The sequence below is a fragment of the Carex rostrata genome, chromosome 19, assembly GCF_964058835.1.
Source record: "Carex rostrata chromosome 19, lpCarRost1.2, whole genome shotgun sequence".
NCBI lineage: Eukaryota > Viridiplantae > Streptophyta > Magnoliopsida > Poales > Cyperaceae > Carex > Carex rostrata.
In genome coordinates, this window is record NC_135936.1 from 194,695 (window position 1) to 211,705 (window position 17,011).

Consider the following 17,011-nt stretch of genomic DNA (forward strand, 5'->3'; position numbering starts at 1 on the left):
CTTTCTATCTTATTTTTTGTTTGGCTAATTAAAATTTGAAAACTTAATGAGAAATTCATTGGCTGTTGTAAGATTATGACAAAAAACTTATATGAGAATTATACAAGTAAGATATAAGGCTAAGCATTTCTAAAAACTTGTATGAAAACTATACATATAAGATATAGGTAAGACAAAATTTGTATGAGAATTTCTAAAAATATTTACAACAAAATTTCTTTTCATCCATTACACATCAAATTGGGAGAGATTATATTAATTACAATGATACAAAGTTAAACCAAGTTAAACCTTTCACCTCCTTAACATAATTTTGTCAACCAAACACAATTTGACATAAAGTTTTCTTTTCTTTCAATTCCCTCCTTTTCTCTACTCTCCATCCAAACAAGGTGTAACCAAGCAAAGACTAACACCATAGAGCTTAGAGATTTTGGAGCTTAGAGGAGTTTCATATACATGGGAAAATTGAATGAGACCTAAAGCAGCAGGTTGTATGACATCTTACACCATAGATCACTAATGTACATAAAAAGCATTGTAAATTTCAGTACACAAGCAAAGACTAACAATTTGTTAATTTGTAAACCTGAAGCTGATACTCCAATCACCAAAAGTCATGTATCTGCTGATAGCAATAAACCAAAAACAAATAAAATCCCAGCAGTGACAAACATTAGACATCATAAGAGGAGCATCCGATGTGGTAAGAAGTTGCAAAATCTTGATCATGTCCCTTAGAAGTCAGCATATAAGAGCGGTGAACTGGTGGCAATAATATAGCTAGAGATTTATCCATCATTAACAGCTTACTGCATTTACTGCACTTGTTCCAAAAATATATAATTACATAACAGCACAATAAGGCACGTGCAGAGGTATTTGATATATGATTAATTGTGTTCTTTATTCCAATTTTAGGTTTTTTAATGGATGATAACAATTGTTTAAGCAATATAAGTTATGGGTTAAATCTTTAATGAACATATAGCAAAGGTAAGCATAGTATCTAATTACAGGGATCTCCTGGTAATATAGTTAGCAGAAAGACATACACATCTTGCTAACCACCAGTATTCACAAACAATGGCATTTAGGTACTCTACAAAAGAGAGCAGTCTCACCTGCAAGCTTTCGTAAATAAGGTTTGGTGGCTACAGATCCAACTCTGCAAACAAAATGTAAAATTGGTACTATTAGTTAAGACAAACTACAAGCAATTTCACAAGTGCTCCTGCAGAACTTACAGATATAATGAATACAAACACTACAAGAACAGGATATCATGCAAACGTTGACAAAACATCATGTCCACATGCATACCCTTCCTCAATTACTTGAGAATATTGAAACTATGAGTTTTTTTATCAAGTGTTTATTACGCACGAGGATAACAAAAAAAGGAGCATTTGCATTTTTATTAAATTAGGAAGGGCAGTTTCTGAGGTAGCAGATGAAAATTTCTTCTTTTTCAGGTGACATGATATTTTAATCTGATTAACTAACGGAAAATGTAGCAAATAATAAACTATAGGACTATGACAATAGAATATTAGTTGCAGTACAATACCAAAAGATGAGAAAGAGCCTTGTTTGGGTCTACACTGAGGAAATATTGCAAGGCCTTGTCAGCATATTCCTACAAATAAAACAAAACAAAACAACAGGTGCAATAAATAAGCTACCTACAAGGCTTAACGATGGAGACCTACCAGAGATAATTAAACATCATGTGTCCTTGTTACTTTCATTTCACACGAAGAAATATAATACGCATGAGATGATTTGTGTTAATTGATTTTATTGGTTTTGTGATTTTGCTCTTATCTCCATTCTTATATTATGCACGTAGTTGTCATGATCCGTCAACGGCTGAGATTGAAAGATGAATTTTCAAATTAAATATTAGCTCTCCAATTACATAATTTGTTTTTTTTTATTAAATACATCTATATTATGTATAGAAGTCTAAATTTAGTTAAAATCATACTCACCACACAGACTGCTACATGGTTGTCACAATTAAAATTGAATGTATCCCTAACGATCTATTTCCTTATTTCTCCTTATAGCTATATTTGATTCATGCAATTCAATTATTTCCTTATTTCTCCGATTCTTTGCAATTAAATTATGTCCTCTATATTTTCAACAATGAAAATAGAAATTATTCAATCTTTCCGAATTTGTAGAGAAAATCGATTTTTCATGTGTGAAGAGGAGAAATAGTTTTTATTAGAGCTACTAATATGCTTTCACAGTCTCTTAATTTGTTGCTTGCTACCAATATGCATTTCACAATTTCTCTTCACATACTATTAAATCCAGTAATATATTCCCGTTTCAACGCATGGGCACGATACTAGTTTAACATAAAGTTTCCTCAACAAATTGGTCAAATGCATAAACAAGGGCACAATTAACCACCACAAACCAAGGCACTAATAAAAACAAGTAACCCAAACCTAAAACCAACCTAAATGACCTATCAGTTATGAGTTATGAATTACATGCACCGAACCCAAACCAAATGCGAGCAACCCAAAACCTGGATGGATTGGAAACCCACCGATCTATCACCCTAAAAATACGAGCCAAAATCGGAGCCTGATCTGACCCAAAATCTCAACCCATTTGATCTGATAGTTGAACCAATCCTGAATTACATGATACCGTTACTCCCTAATAACTTTTGTTAGATAAAAGCACAACAAAACCTGCTAGGACTTGAACATGACTCAAGAAGCTGACCTCCTGAATCTTAACAACCCAATACATTGGAAATGACCAAAACCTGAAAATGACCAATGACCCAACAGCAAAACCTTACACAATCCAAAGGACCTGAAATGACCAATCGCCCAACAGTTTATCACTAAAGTGCTAACCGGTACAGTATGTTTTATGTTCTGACATAAGTTTGCTCTCAGTTCGGCATCTAACGTAACATTAGACATGAACAAAACACAAATCTAGTTGTAGATTCAACTTACCGTGACATGCTTGAAAACATGATGAACTGACAAGCCTCTTGAATGCAAGTAGCTTCCTCCCTAAGAAATAAAAAGAAATAATCTATCTCTAATTCAATGAAAAAGAAAGAAAGAGGTACAAGAAGGAGAACCCTAAATTCCTGTTCCACCATAACATTATAACATAAGAAGTTACAAATAAGAGTGAAATCCTATTATTAATATATTAAATCTGTTTGCTACTGTACTGTTTGGTTTCCTCACCTCATTAGGAGAGAAGAAAGCCACAGCATCAGGATCTGTTGACCCAGCAGGATGAAGCGACACTAAGACCCTAAATACACCAGAAGCCACCAATTCAATTACCGCCACATTATTGAAATTGCTACTCAACTTAGACAAATTTGGCACCTTAGGCTGATCCAGCGAGTTATCATTCATAACAGAAGACAAGGACTCAGCTCGTTTTGACCATTCGAGCCGTTGATATGTGGAGGTGGTGACGCCTGGAGCCTCAGTTTCTATGCTCTTTAGTATGTCAGCTAGTGTGGATTTCTGTTCAGAGGAATCAATATTAGGGTTTTGGGTTGGTCTCTGTGAAAGACGGGGTTGTTTTGTTGGGGGAATTTTGATGGTGTCGTTATGGGAGAGGTCGATCAGATCGTCTTCTAAATGAGGGAAGAAGCGCCTCTTCTGATCAGTGAATGCTTTAAGAGCTAATCTGAAAATGTGTAGATATATCCTTTAAGAACTGAGATGAATATTAAAGGTTCATGGCTTTGTGAACATATTAACAAGAGGGCACTCAAAGGCCCCATCGTTGGTGCCTCATATCCCTCCAATTTATAATTTTGAACTACTGAGAATTTAAAACCTGAACAAACAACCAAGCCTTTAGTCCCAAACAAGTTGGGGTAGGCCAGAAATGAAATCCAATCACAATCACAAAATAAATATAAGTAGTAATAAAAATAAAAGTGAAAGTGTTTTAATAATAAAGGTACAAGGTAAAATATATATTATTTTCACTATATGCATGTAAAGGATTATGGAATTTGGCTCTCTTACATAGGCATCAAGATACTTGTAAATACACACTAATATGGATGAATCATGTGTGTTGCTTTTCCATGCTCTTCGTGCCATTTAAAATAAAGCTGAAAGGCTTCCAAGTTTTGCATGCATTTTAGACATATTGATCATGTCTGACAGCTTTATTCTGTTAATTGAGTTTTAGATGCTTAAAAAGTGGAGGCATAAAAAACAGAACAATTTAATAGTTGTGCAGAAGATAAAATAGGTTAACCTTCATCAGTTTTCTATTTTCCTGTGTTTGTGTGTATGAGGTGGATTCTTATTGGATTGCATTCACATAAGATTCTGACCTAAATCGAGTTTTCCCTCAACCGAATTCCACATAGAAAAACTTTACGCAAATTCTAACTTGTGTAACATCAGACACGGTACTGATGCCGACCATCAAATACATCAATGATAAACAGAAAGGGATATTAGGCTAACAACAATACATATATCTGTACTGGTACAGTTCATTACAAGATCAATCTGATAACACAAAATCAGTAAGAACTAAAATTGCTGTTGCACCTGGCTCTATCAACAGCAGAGGCACCAGCCTGGCCAGCCAGCTGGCGCTTCCAGGCATATGCCACAACAGCGCCATCAGGACAAACAAGAGGCATGTGAAGACCCCATGAGTTTCCTTTTGACCTTAGAGCACCAGTTAGCACACCCGACTCTTCAAGCTGCCTTCCTAAGAGAAAATATTTGAGGTGATTTTAGTTTAAGGTTTCATACTATTATCTCTCTTCTTTTGTCTGAGGGATAGATGGGGGTGTAAATTAATGGTAAACAGATAAAAACCCAGGTAGATATCCATACACAGATGAAGCAACAACAAATTGGCACATCAATGACCCCTTTGAATCCAAATTAAAATAAAATTCATCAAATGCAGCTAATTCCAGAAAAGAATGAAATCCTTATGCACCTCTCTATATGCAATTGCCTAAATATGCGTTCACTGTTACAAATTTTATATGCTGTGCCTGCATTTAAAAGTTCTCATCTGACTTGACTAGAAAAGCAAGAGGAATGCATAACTACAAAAAATAATAAATTTCAGTGTAAAATGCAAAAAGGTGGAATAGAAAAAAAAACCCTAAAAGATATTTGAAATGTACCAACTGCACGGAGATCAACGAAGTGGCGACTCATGGCCTCTTCCTCGGCGAGTGTGAGCTCAGCAGCCTTCTCGGAAAGACGCGGCGTCTCGTTTGAGACAAGGAGCGCTTCGAGAATACGGTCCGCACCAAGCCGGATCTCGGCGATGAGCCGCGCGGCGTGGCCGAGCCTATCCATCGCCTGAGCCACCTGCTTCGGCGGCGCATCACCGGGTCCAGCCAGTTGCGGTGGCTCCATCCAGATCGTTTTTTGCGATTTTAGGGTGTTGTTTTTGCTGTCTGTTGGAGGGTTTTCAGCGAGCGGGAGGGAAAAGGGAAAGGGAAAGAGTAGAGAGTTGAGAAATTCAGTGCATTTTTAGTATGAGTCCACATTCTCTGAGTCTGAGGTAACAAAATTTATCTGTTTAGATAAAAACCGTCCGATCAGAATCCGGACCAATCTGATCCGAGGTAGAATGCACGGTATCCTTCAATATCCGTGCGAATTCTGATCGGATAATATGATATGGATCTAAACATAAAAATTCTGTTACCTTAGAGGATTTGGAAGGTTTTTAGTTTTCTACCTCCAAGGCTGCGTAGTGAGAAAGTGGATACTTAAGAGTTGGTTGTATTCAAATTCTCTTACAGCTTCTGTGAAAGTTTCTAAAGTAGTAACTCAAAATGACCTTAGTTTTAGCTCTACTGAACTAACCATAGAACCAGATATTATTATTTCAAACAAGTAATTGCATATTCTCTGATGTTTTTTTTTCCTTTACGCGGTTTTTCATAAAACTGCAGTTTAGCAAATATTTTATGTTCACATGATCACATCTAAGGTAGCCTATTATTTTTTTATGAGGAGAGTTCTCATACTTTATGTTTTCATAAATTATTATACTTCACATTTTAAATTTTTATTTTTAAATTTCAAATTTTTGATCCTATGTTTGAATATCAAATTTTTAATCATTTTTAAAAAAAGAAATTTACTATCTTTATTGACAGATACAAAATTACTGCTTTTTAACTGTTCAAAAACAGTGATTTTGTATCTATCTTAAAAAATAGTCAAAAGTTTCAAAAATTATAAAATTTGATTCCCAAGCATATTTTAGTATGGATATCATGATCTCCACATTTCTCCATCCAACTCCATTATTTTCACTCCTTGTAGGCCTCATTTTCGACACAACACCCTCCCCTTTCTCTCGTTACTACATCCTCGAGCGAAGAGGAGAATGAGAGAGAGGGAAGGGACCGGAGTCGAGAGTGTAATATCGTCGGAGCTCGGAATGTAGAGTCTCATCTCGATCGAAGCACGACAGTGAATAGATTTGGTCGTCGTCGGAGCGTGACGACAATCGAACAAGCGGATCCGGTTATGGAACGAGAGGGGAGGGATCAAAGCCGAGCGGAGTCGATTGGACCCAAGAGTGCGGTATTGTCGGAGTTCGGAGCGTAGAGTTCCCATCTCGATCGAAATGCGACGGTGAGTAGATCCGATCGTCGTTGGAGCTCGGCGACGATTGAAGACATAGTTATGTTGGTAATTATTTTTTTGTTATATATTTTGTACCAACGTCATAAGTTTGACTTTAATTTTTTTTTTTTTTTGTTCTCCACGATAGTTGAAAATTGGAATTAGATCCGTATTTATATTCATATGATCTGTTTAATAACCGATTCGTATTTGTATCATTTATCTGTTTTCGGCCCGTTTATACCCATCAGGCCATCACAAGCACTCTCTTCCTTGTCTTCTGCTCACTGCTCGAGCTCCACACCTACGCCTCCGTCAAAAGTCGCGAAATATGGCAGGCAGGGAGGTCTTGATGCTGGATGCGCCGCCGAGCGCGGCGGGTCATGAGAGGTGGAGGGAGGCGCCGGACGCGGAGTTGGTGGATGCGCTTCCGTACATTGATGACGACTATGGTAACCCTAGGGTCAAGGCCGAGGTCGATCGCCTTGTCGAGGAGGTACGGTCAAAGCCCATGTTAATTACTATTTAGTAGTTTTCTACGTCTATGGGCTCAACCATCAAATAAGTTTACTCACGAATCAATTATTCCATTTTGTTATTTTCATTTTTTTTTTTTTTTCTCTTTTGGCTAATGAATCCCCTTGCTCTTTTTTATAGTCCTGTATTGAGTGACCCTTGGAATGATATAAAAGCATCTGGTATTTGTATTTGGGCGGATGTATTGAAGCACCTCTTTTCTTCACCCACACATGTGGTATTAGCTGGCTAAGTATTCTGTATGATAATTAGCTACTTCTTTCTTCATTTTCCAGGAGATGAAGAAAAGCAAGAAGAAGCCTTCTGATTTCCTCCATGATCTGCCTCCATTGCCTGAAGTCAATTTTGAGGTGAAAATAAATCTCTCATGTTTTTTTTTTTTTTTTTCCAATTACTCCCATGTATTATATTTGTTAGAGATTTTCAGTAAATGAAATGGAAGGGGAAGTTCTCATATTTTTCTTCTTCCAGTGTTACTATAGCACATACCAGTAAATTACACTTCAGGTACTCCATTGCCGAGCACCATTACTTGTGGCCTTGTATTCATATCAATGTATATTGCTGAGTACCAAAACCATGCTGATTAAGTACAAATTGCCTTTAATTGAGATCTTCCAATCTGGAAAAGAAAAAGTAAATGACTTAAGGCCCTCTATTGATATCATGCAGGTTTAGTGCCTTTCGTGAAGGTACATTATTAGTGAACATACTGCTAGCTTAAATGCAGTGCTAAATTCTACTTAACCATTTTGAAATATCTATTGATTTCTACTACAGGATCATCCTATGCTTGCAAAAGAGTATGAAAGGGTCAGAGCTGGCAGGCCACCAGTGACATTAGACATCTCCCGGTACAACTCAGCTGAGCCTCCTCCTCCTACCAAGAGAAATGATGTGGCTGCCTGGAGGCAGGCCTTGAAAAATGCACAGAGCCTCCTTCAGCATCAAGTTATAAGGTACATATTTTTTTGTTCCTTAACCTCCTATTATAGCTGACATATGACATATTTTAGGAAGTTACTTGACAATGATATTTTTTTTTTCTTGTTTATATAAATTTTATATTTAAATTGTAATTAAGCTCCAGTGTTACAAATCTGCCTAAGCTTCAGTGGATTGATCCCAAACAGACAACTAATGCTGATTATTTCAGGATAGAGAATTTGGAGCTGATGCTCAAGTATAGTGGTGAAGTCTGGAAACAGGAGATCAAGCAAATGGAGTCTTTCTTATCTAGGTTAATTGTTACTTCTTTGAATTTTTTTGCTTTCAGGTTGGTTTGAGCCATCAGAAAAGTTGGCATTCTGAAACCTTTTTCCATGCCTTGAATCTCAACCATGTACCAGTCATGATAAATCTTGAAAGGAATAAATGGGTTTAATAACTGGGATGTATTGATATCCGTTTTCAATATTTTTATTGGTACTTGTACTGGTATTAACAGGATGCAAAAGATGGCACAAGAATATGATCAAGAGATTGAGGTTGTGAACCGCGAGAGGAAGTTTCATCAAGTACGACCTTTATTTATAATCTCAGTCATGTCCTAGTAACTGCATGTTTTGTGCTCATTGGGACTAATTTTAGTTAAATGCAACAAATAGCAAAATGCTGGTGCTCGTCTTAATGCATTGACGGCCGAGTGGAAGGAGCTTTGTGAGAAGAATGCAGCTATTCATGCCGCTTGCTCTGAGCTTGAGTATCATATAGATAGAATAAAACTCGGAGCTAAGCAATTGCAGTACTCTCTCTCTCTCTCTCTCTCTCTCTCTCTCACACACACACACACACACAAGAAAAAAAACATTCTTTGTATTTGGTTAATTTTGTGATGCAGTATTTATTAACTCTCTCCCTCCCTCCCTCTCTCTCTCTCTCTCTTATTTTCTGATGCAGTGGTCTGGATTTGGATGCTATTATGCAAAATTCATCTCTAGCCTCGTGAATTTAAGGTTTATTACATTTTATTTATCAAAAATATTTCATTCGATGGGGACCTGTGAAGTAATACCTACTTTGTCATCTCTTACTTGAAAGACCAATCTTGTATATGAATACATGCATTTTTCTCTTGTCTGCATGTAAGAGGTGCTTGAAAAAACCAATGAAGCATGACATGTGCTTTGTAAAATATTGATCTACTGAAAAATGCCAGGAACCCCTTTTTTCTTCCTTCAAACTTTAATTTTTGTTTTTGGAGAAAAGGCTAAAAGGCCCGTTTCATATTAATGAAACAAAAGTTAAAATACATCAGCGTTTTATAGAGATAAATGCTAGATGTAAAGCCACCTAACACTAGCTCTGTTGTCATCATACCTTCAAACTTTAATTTATCTAATTTTTCATTGTACTCTCGCATAGTGCAGAACATCTGAACTAGGAGTTTGAGCCTCCAGACGAGCATTACAGTATGATGAGAAGTTTCTCTTAGGTCTTTTCTTTCATGACAGATTTGATGTAATATGTTAGATTGGCAATAGTTTCAGAAGGTAGCATCTCATCAGTGCGAACTGCCAACGGTAGTGTTGAAGTTCTTATGTGGACTGGTGTTGGGATTGCCAACACTTTTGATAGTAGCACTAATGCTTAAGTATTCATCTAGGAATCAAAATTTCAAACTCGGAACTCTGAAAGATGTGATTGCTTTCAAATTAACAGCTTGGAAGCATTGCGGTTTCCAGCGACTTTTCCCCAATTCTGGATACGGGATAGGATTGGTAAGAATGCAGTGAATTCTGTATAATTTTTTTTTTTTTTTTAAATTCTATCAGGAACGAAACCTTAGCAACGTTTTCCAACGAAAACAGGAATCTCCTTATTTTAAATGACCATGCTGAAAATAACTGAATTTCTCAAAGGTCCCTCGGAGTAAAAGGAACAAAGTTGATGTATAAACTACTTCTGAGTTCTGAGTTCTGAGTAATTGACTTTAAAAATCTCGATAAGTTGAATTCAGAGTTCAAAATGGAGAACCAGTAATCCACATGTAGCCGGCTATGAAACCATCCTCTTATATAAAAATCGCTTATTCATAGTGCATTTCCTGAAAATAATTTAATTTTTTTTTCCAAAACCCAAACTAAGGATAAACTTCAGCTCGGAGTTTGGCTCATTTACACTCCTCAAAGCGGACTTCTTAAGTTCTAACCCTGCACATTTTACAATCGAATCCGTATCACTCCAGATACCCGAGGTGTAAGTGTTAGATCTGGATCGTTCTTTTAACATGGCACGAACCTTAAAGCACCCCCTACAGTCACAATAGACATCATATTGAGTTTAACTTGATTGGAATTAATTTGGACCGTTCATTATTTTAAATTGCATCTCAGGTATCTGGTGGAACACGGACTCTTTACAATCACTACTAACAAGCTTGCTTTTTTTTTTTTTTCTTTTTTTTTTCAGTATTAGTGAGAATTAAATAATTAAACATGTCCGAGTATGAAAGGCGAACACGAATACATGATTAGTCGAAGGTATAGATCAGTAGATCCACATTTATACTGCTCTCTGGGAGCAACAATATGTAAAAATCAAGGGCATCTCAACATCATGCCCATTATTAAATTTGCACTCTACAACAAAATATCTGCCCAAACAGAATCAAATTGAGCAGTAACTAGCTTTGTTTATTTTAATTTAAATAGGCTTTCACGCTCCATGGCTTAAGTGCCAAATCCAAAAACCAAAACCCAAGAAATGCCATGCCCGTTTTCCAGTAGCAACCTCTCTGAAGTCTGAACACAGTATCGAAAATAAAAGAATATACAAGTAGCTCACTAACCCCTTTTGATACCACAAAAATTGGAAAATGGAAATCAAACAAAGCAACTATGAAACAGATCTAAACAATTGATCACACCAGACAACGCATAGCCGCATAGGCATGGCTTCCATCACCTCCCCGTTCCTCATCCCATCCAAAACCAAAACCAAAACCTGTTACAGCCGCCACCTCATCATTACCGCCTCCTCAAGGCCGCTCCGTGCCGCGGTCATAGGTGGCGGCCCAGCCGGTGCCTCGGCAGCTGAATCCCTCGCCAATGCCAACATCACCACATTTCTCTTCGAACGAAACCCCGCCGGATCAAAGCCATGCGGTGGCGCCATCCCTCTTTGCATGATGGAAGAGTTCTCCCTCCCCCCTTCCCTCATTGACCGCCACGTGTCCAAGTTCTTGCTCCTCTCCCCCTCCAACCTGCCCTCTCTCTTCTCACGTCACCTGTCGGCCGACAGCCATTACATACCAATGCTTCGGAGAGAGGTGTTAGACTCGTTTTTGAGAGAGCGTGCAAAGGAGAAGGGAGCGGTGGTTGTGCCAGGTTTAGTGACTGGGATTAAGGTGCCAGGATCAGACAAAGAGCCATATGTTATACGGTATACATCTGAAGGATCTATACAGACAATCGAAGCTGATGTAATTGTTGGTGCTGATGGTGCTAATAGTAGGGTTGCACGGGAGATTGGTGCTGGCGAGTATGCTACCGCTATAGCCTTTCAGGTCAAATATGCTTTACTTTTTGAGGAATATTTTGTGTCATTAAGTTACTACTGGTGAAAATAAATTTCCTTTGTTCTATGAGTGACGACATTTTAATAAAATTTCCATGATTCGTGTTAATAATTTCTTCTAGCAATTCAAATACGGAAATAACAAAGATCTGTATGATTTTGAGTTTAACCTATTGTTCATATTGGCGATTTATGGTGGAAATATTTGGAGAATGTTGATATTCTTGTATAGTTATTGATTTCCTTGACATCAATTTGAATTTAGTAGAAACCTCATTATCTTGAAAATCCTTATAATTGTGAATCAAATAAGATCTTTCTTTAACACCAATTACATACAAAATGATCAATCAGTAATTCATTACTTTCCAGGAAAGAATCCGCTTACCTCCTTCAGCTATGTCATACTACACCGATCTCGCAGAGATGTACCTCGGATCTGATGTATCACCTGACTTCTATGCCTGGGTCTTCCCAAAATGCGACCATGTAGCTGTTGGAACTGGCACTGTCTCATCCAAGCCATCCATCAAGTCTCTTCAAGCATCTCTCCATGCACGTGCTGGTTCTAAGCTGGCTGGTGGTACAGTAATACGGGTCGAGGCGCACCCAATACCTGAGCACCCAAGACCAAGACGGGTAGTTGGTCGGGTCGCATTGGTGGGGGATGCGGCGGGGTATGTAACAAAATGTTCTGGGGAGGGGATCTATTTTGCAGCGAAATCTGGTAGATTGTGTGGAGAGGCTATTGGTAGGTTGTGGAGAGAGGAGGGGAAGGTGACCGAGGCAGGGTTAAAGAGAGAGTATTTGAAGAAATGGGATGATGAATTTTTGGGCATGTTCAGGTACTATCACCGTCTGATCGCATAATACCCAGGATAGCCATAGCTGTCAGGTGGAGAATCTGGTAACGGTTTAGTGACTAATTGCATGACCCAGGTGTTAAATTAATTGATGTGTTAAAAGAAGTTGTGGAAATGACGAAAGTATAGACAAGACATTTGGTCGGTACCATTCATATCAGACCTGGTCTACTAGTATGTATAACACACATGAACAATAGTCCAAGGAAAACTACCAGAAACACTAAACAATGCTCTGAAGATAATAGTAGTTTGTTGACTTTCATTGACAATTCTAAATCATTTCTGTTTCAGGTTCTTGGATATTTTGCACAAGGTGTTTTATATGGACGATGCAGGAAAAGAAGCACTAACAGAGATGTGTGCCGATGCATACGTTCAAAAGAGAACTTTTGAATGTTATCTGAATAAGAAAATGACAGTAGGACCTCCATGGGAGGAGATGAAGCTAGCATGGCGTACAGTTGGTAGCATGATGCGGAACCGGTTGCTAGGAAAGGAGGTAGAGAAACTCAGGAAACTTGAGGGAAGTTATCCAAGTATTCATATGAAGAGAAATGTACATCTAATCTAGCCGAAAAATGTCACTTTTATTTGTAATTTTGTTATGATGTTAGACCGAGTCACTGTTTTAATTAATGACAACTTTACCTTTTTGTCTCAGAGCATAGAGGTAACATTTGCTGGGAAACTTACGGTTACCATTTTTTATTTTTTAGTTCAAGAACTATGCATTACTGAATTACCATGTTTTTCGCGAACACAGAAAAAGAAACATACTGAATTACTGTTTTGATAATATATAATGTATCAATGAGTCCGGCTAATATGACATCGGTGTCACATGACACTATCTTTAAAATTGATTGAATAGATTTCAAACGACTAATTTAAACCATTCAAACCAATTTACTCTATGAGTGATATGTTTATATGCAAAAATTTTATATTTTTGAGTTATTTTAGTATCAAATCAAGCGGTAAAAATGTTGAAAAATGAATCTATTAAAATCAACTTAAAAACTCACATATTTGACCGCTTGATTTGATACCAAACAAATTTAAAAAGTTATAAATTTTACATGTAAACTCACAACTAATGAAGTAGATCGGTTTGAACAGTTTTGATTCACTATTTGAAGTCGATTCGATAAGTTTTGAAATTAATATTATATAGATTGAAATGTCACTGATGTTATACTGGTCAGACTCTGTATCAATTGCATTAAAAGAGGTACCAGATAAGTAAATCCTGAAAAACGTTCCAAATTTCCCAAAGTGAAAACGGTCACCAAAACTTAGGAAGCGGAGATTGTCATAAAATCTTCCGAGGCGGAGATTGTCATGTAATCAAGATAAACATATGTTTCTCTAATTGTAATCATAAAATCTTCCGAGGGAGATTGTCATGTACTCCAAATTAGGCGATCCGCTTAGCTCTATAAAAAAAAAAAATGCCATCAGCCATCAGAACAAGACTAGGAATTAAACTTTTGAGAAGGAACCTCTAAAAGTTACATTACCTTGCTAAGTTGCTAGCAATGTTGCTGGAGGGCCAGTCGAGACCCTCAAAGTCCCTCTCCAGTAGTGGCACAGGTGCTCTGGAAACAAAAAGAAAACAATAAGTTTAGCACAGTGAAAACAAAATGTAGTAAGAAATTAAAAAAAAAAAAATGAATAGCTTAGCTACCAGTGGCTCTGACGAAGGGAGTGCAGACCGAGCTTGTCAGTGATCTCAGCAGTATTCATAGCATTCGGTAAATCTTGCTTATTAGCAAATACAAGCAGTACAGCATCCCTCAACTCATCCTTTGTTATTTAATAATGAAACAAAAATTAACAATTAGAATCAGCAAGCACAAGTAGCGCAGTCGCTGCTGGCTGCTGCAGTACCTAAAGCTAATAGGTAGGATCCAAAAGGCAGGGCTAGGTTTTCATGAATAGGTTCATCACAAGTTAATAATGCATCATGGCCATATGGACTTCTCAGTTCTAACTTCATTAATTCAAGCAAATGTTAGAAATCTGTATAAGCAACACAAATTAAGAACTCATAAAATTTATACCTCATTGAACATGCGATGCGGTGGAGTTCATCCCTGGCCTCAACAACACGATCCCTATCATTGCTATCAACCACAAATATAAGGCCCTGGGTAATCTGAAATTAAGTAGTGCCTCCACAATGGTATGATCTGTATTTTGAAAAAAGAAGTCGCAATTAATTATATTGATGAAATTTTGCATGTGAAAAGTAATATTATGAGAATACATGTTGTGAATTATGAAGGTCAAACAAGTGCAAAATTAGTACCTTGTCCTGACCCCCGACATCCCAGACAGTGAAGCTAATCTCAACATTAAATCCTGCAAAAAAACCATCACATCGATGGCATTTTAGGGATATTTTAAATTGTAATGCACAAATGCACAATTACAAAGTTTAATAAAACAAGTATACTCATGAAGCATCACCGAATCCTCAGTTGTGAAAAAAATCTTCCTCTACCCATTTTAGCATCAGTTGACAGAATTCATTTCTCGTCTGTTGACAACAATATTGTAAAATACCCTCAGTCACATGGCAAAAGTCAAATAAAAATAATTATAATTCTTACCAATAGTAGGAATGGTGGTGACGATCTCGCCGAGCTTGAGCTTGTAAAGGATGGTGGTCTTACCAGCTGCATCGAGACCTACCATCAGAATCCTCATCTACTCTTTCTTTGGGAAGAGACGACTAAACAGCTTGGTAAATGTCAACCCCATCTTATCTCACTTGTTTGTCAAAATAAGTTTATACATGAAGAGATACATTACAGCATTGAACCACAATTGAAATGCATACATGCAAAATTTAGTATGCATGGGAATTGTAGCAAAAATGCAGGTCTTCTAGGCAACAGTATTGATCCAATTGGTTTTACGTACAAATGTTTAGGCCTTTAAATCACGTGAACAATTATTTTTCAGGCAATAAAATCCGACCCTATGACTGATAGAGTCAGGTGTTCTAGAACAAACTATTTTTTTGTATTTTCTGTTCATATGATTGATTGACGATAGTCAATTTGTTGCCTAAAGTTGCAGCAAAGAGACTCATTGATGCTGGTAGTTCGATCGTAGGGGTTCAACTTCAATGGTAAGCTAATGGATGACTTGCTTATGGTTTATCTAAGTGCTTAGATTATGTAGCAATCAAATAATAAAAGTGATGAACTTTAAAATATCACTGACCAAGATAATCAGCAAGGAACACTGATTATATGTGAGGCTAGTGTGAAGATTGAATGCTTTGATCCAACTAACACATATCAACTCAAACTAGCTGCCGGTTCAATGTCACAGATGCATATAAGTATTTATATGTCGTCAGATTTGACCACACATGAACATCACTATGGATCCTGTGTTTTGTCATTGATGGTTCACGGTGTTATTGTTTTATGTTTCAGACTATGGTATGCCTGCTTAGGGAGTGCACATTAATAGTTGGTGTCCAACGCTCTCTGTAAAAGGGGGCCATAAAGACATCTTCTCTATGTACACTACTTGCGTTGGGTAATACGTATATCTTAACAAGACTAATATCTCTTATTCGCATCCTGGTGTATGCTGAGTAAGTTATAATATCTCTGGGCCTCGTGATAGAGATTATATTATATGTGCATAACATGATTGTCCAATCGCAATCATGTATTATAATATAATACTCACGTGTCAAGAAACATAATTGATGATACAACGAGAATGACAAATATCATGTCTCGCATTCATCTAATAGATAGTCATGAGATGCTGGAAACAACACTGGCAGTGTTATGCATTGTCTATATTGGATCTATGATACTGTCATGTTACATATCGTTTATATAATTAGATAGTCACTGTGTGTTGCTAGACGCTAACCTTAATCAACTGGAAACTAGTTGTTCCAGATTGCCAACATAATACAGATCCAAGACGGTGACACCTATAAAATTCCTTGGTCGAGATGTCATACAAGTTTATGACACCGTGCAAATATATTGGAAACAACATGCACATCGAATTAAATAATACAAATTATTATAATGTTCAACACTATAAGATATATGAGGACATAATGAAAGCAGTTTGTAACCAGTTGTACAAATGATGTTTTGATTATGTAAGATGATTTAATTCTGTTATTTTGGTTGACCTGGTGATATCATGAGATAGAGGATTATCATACGAGCGCATGGATATATAGCATGCGCGATTTGGACTTACGATTCAAAAAATATGATCATTTTAGTGAAGAGGTAAGAATTTTGACCGGGTCAAACTCGGATCAAATTTGCTCTACACGTTTTTTGATTGGTCAACTAAATGTGAGGGAGAGGAGTTGTTTGGAGTTTAAGCAAGGTTTGGATATATTTTTGAATAAACCATTAATCCATTAGACCAATAAAATATGTAATTATTAAA

At 37.0% G+C, this 17,011-nt stretch overlaps 3 protein-coding genes and 1 pseudogene across 7 annotated transcripts; 2 read left to right on the top strand and 2 right to left on the bottom strand.

The window, feature by feature from the left end:
- Positions 1-456: 456 nt before the first annotated feature.
- On the bottom strand, positions 457-5,524 carry LOC144571845 (mediator of RNA polymerase II transcription subunit). 2 transcript variants are annotated; one of them, XM_078321227.1, is made up of 7 exons: positions 5,177-5,524; positions 4,581-4,746; positions 3,237-3,693; positions 2,994-3,053; positions 1,571-1,639; positions 1,125-1,168; positions 457-821 (listed from the first exon to the last, which is right to left on the bottom strand). In XM_078321227.1, the coding sequence occupies exons 1-7, from the start codon at positions 5,412-5,414 to the stop codon at positions 677-679; spliced, it is 1,179 nt and encodes a 392-aa protein (XP_078177353.1). In that variant the 5' UTR covers positions 5,415-5,524; the 3' UTR covers positions 457-676. The 2 variants fall into 2 exon arrangements, with proteins under 2 accessions (XP_078177353.1, XP_078177354.1); XM_078321228.1 differs by lacking the exon at positions 1,571-1,639 and having other exon boundaries at positions 5,177-5,522.
- A 1,343-nt stretch (positions 5,525-6,867) lies between these two features.
- Positions 6,868-9,876, top strand: MOS4 (modifier of snc1,4). 3 transcript variants are annotated; one of them, XM_078321230.1, is made up of 8 exons: positions 6,868-7,137; positions 7,454-7,528; positions 7,959-8,137; positions 8,335-8,418; positions 8,626-8,695; positions 8,786-8,922; positions 9,078-9,133; positions 9,543-9,876. In XM_078321230.1, the coding sequence occupies exons 1-7, from the start codon at positions 6,973-6,975 to the stop codon at positions 9,124-9,126; spliced, it is 759 nt and encodes a 252-aa protein (XP_078177356.1). In that variant the 5' UTR covers positions 6,868-6,972; the 3' UTR covers positions 9,127-9,133; positions 9,543-9,876. The 3 variants fall into 3 exon arrangements, with proteins under 3 accessions (XP_078177356.1, XP_078177355.1, XP_078177357.1); XM_078321229.1 differs by having other exon boundaries at positions 9,548-9,876; XM_078321231.1 differs by having other exon boundaries at positions 9,078-9,128; positions 9,548-9,774.
- Positions 9,877-10,814: 938 nt separating this feature from the next.
- On the top strand, positions 10,815-13,254 carry LOC144571844 (uncharacterized). The gene is made up of 3 exons (XM_078321226.1): positions 10,815-11,685; positions 12,069-12,541; positions 12,854-13,254. Exons 1-3 carry the CDS (start codon positions 11,071-11,073, stop codon positions 13,131-13,133), a joined length of 1,368 nt encoding a protein of 455 aa, XP_078177352.1. The 5' UTR covers positions 10,815-11,070; the 3' UTR covers positions 13,134-13,254.
- An 865-nt stretch (positions 13,255-14,119) lies between these two features.
- Positions 14,120-15,472, bottom strand: LOC144571848 (ADP-ribosylation factor-like; annotated as a pseudogene). Its single transcript, XR_013517599.1, has 4 exons — positions 15,178-15,472; positions 14,874-14,926; positions 14,641-14,754; positions 14,120-14,378 (listed from the first exon to the last, which is right to left on the bottom strand). The product of XR_013517599.1 is annotated as an ADP-ribosylation factor-like (transcript).
- Between the last annotated feature and the right edge of the window lie 1,539 nt (positions 15,473-17,011).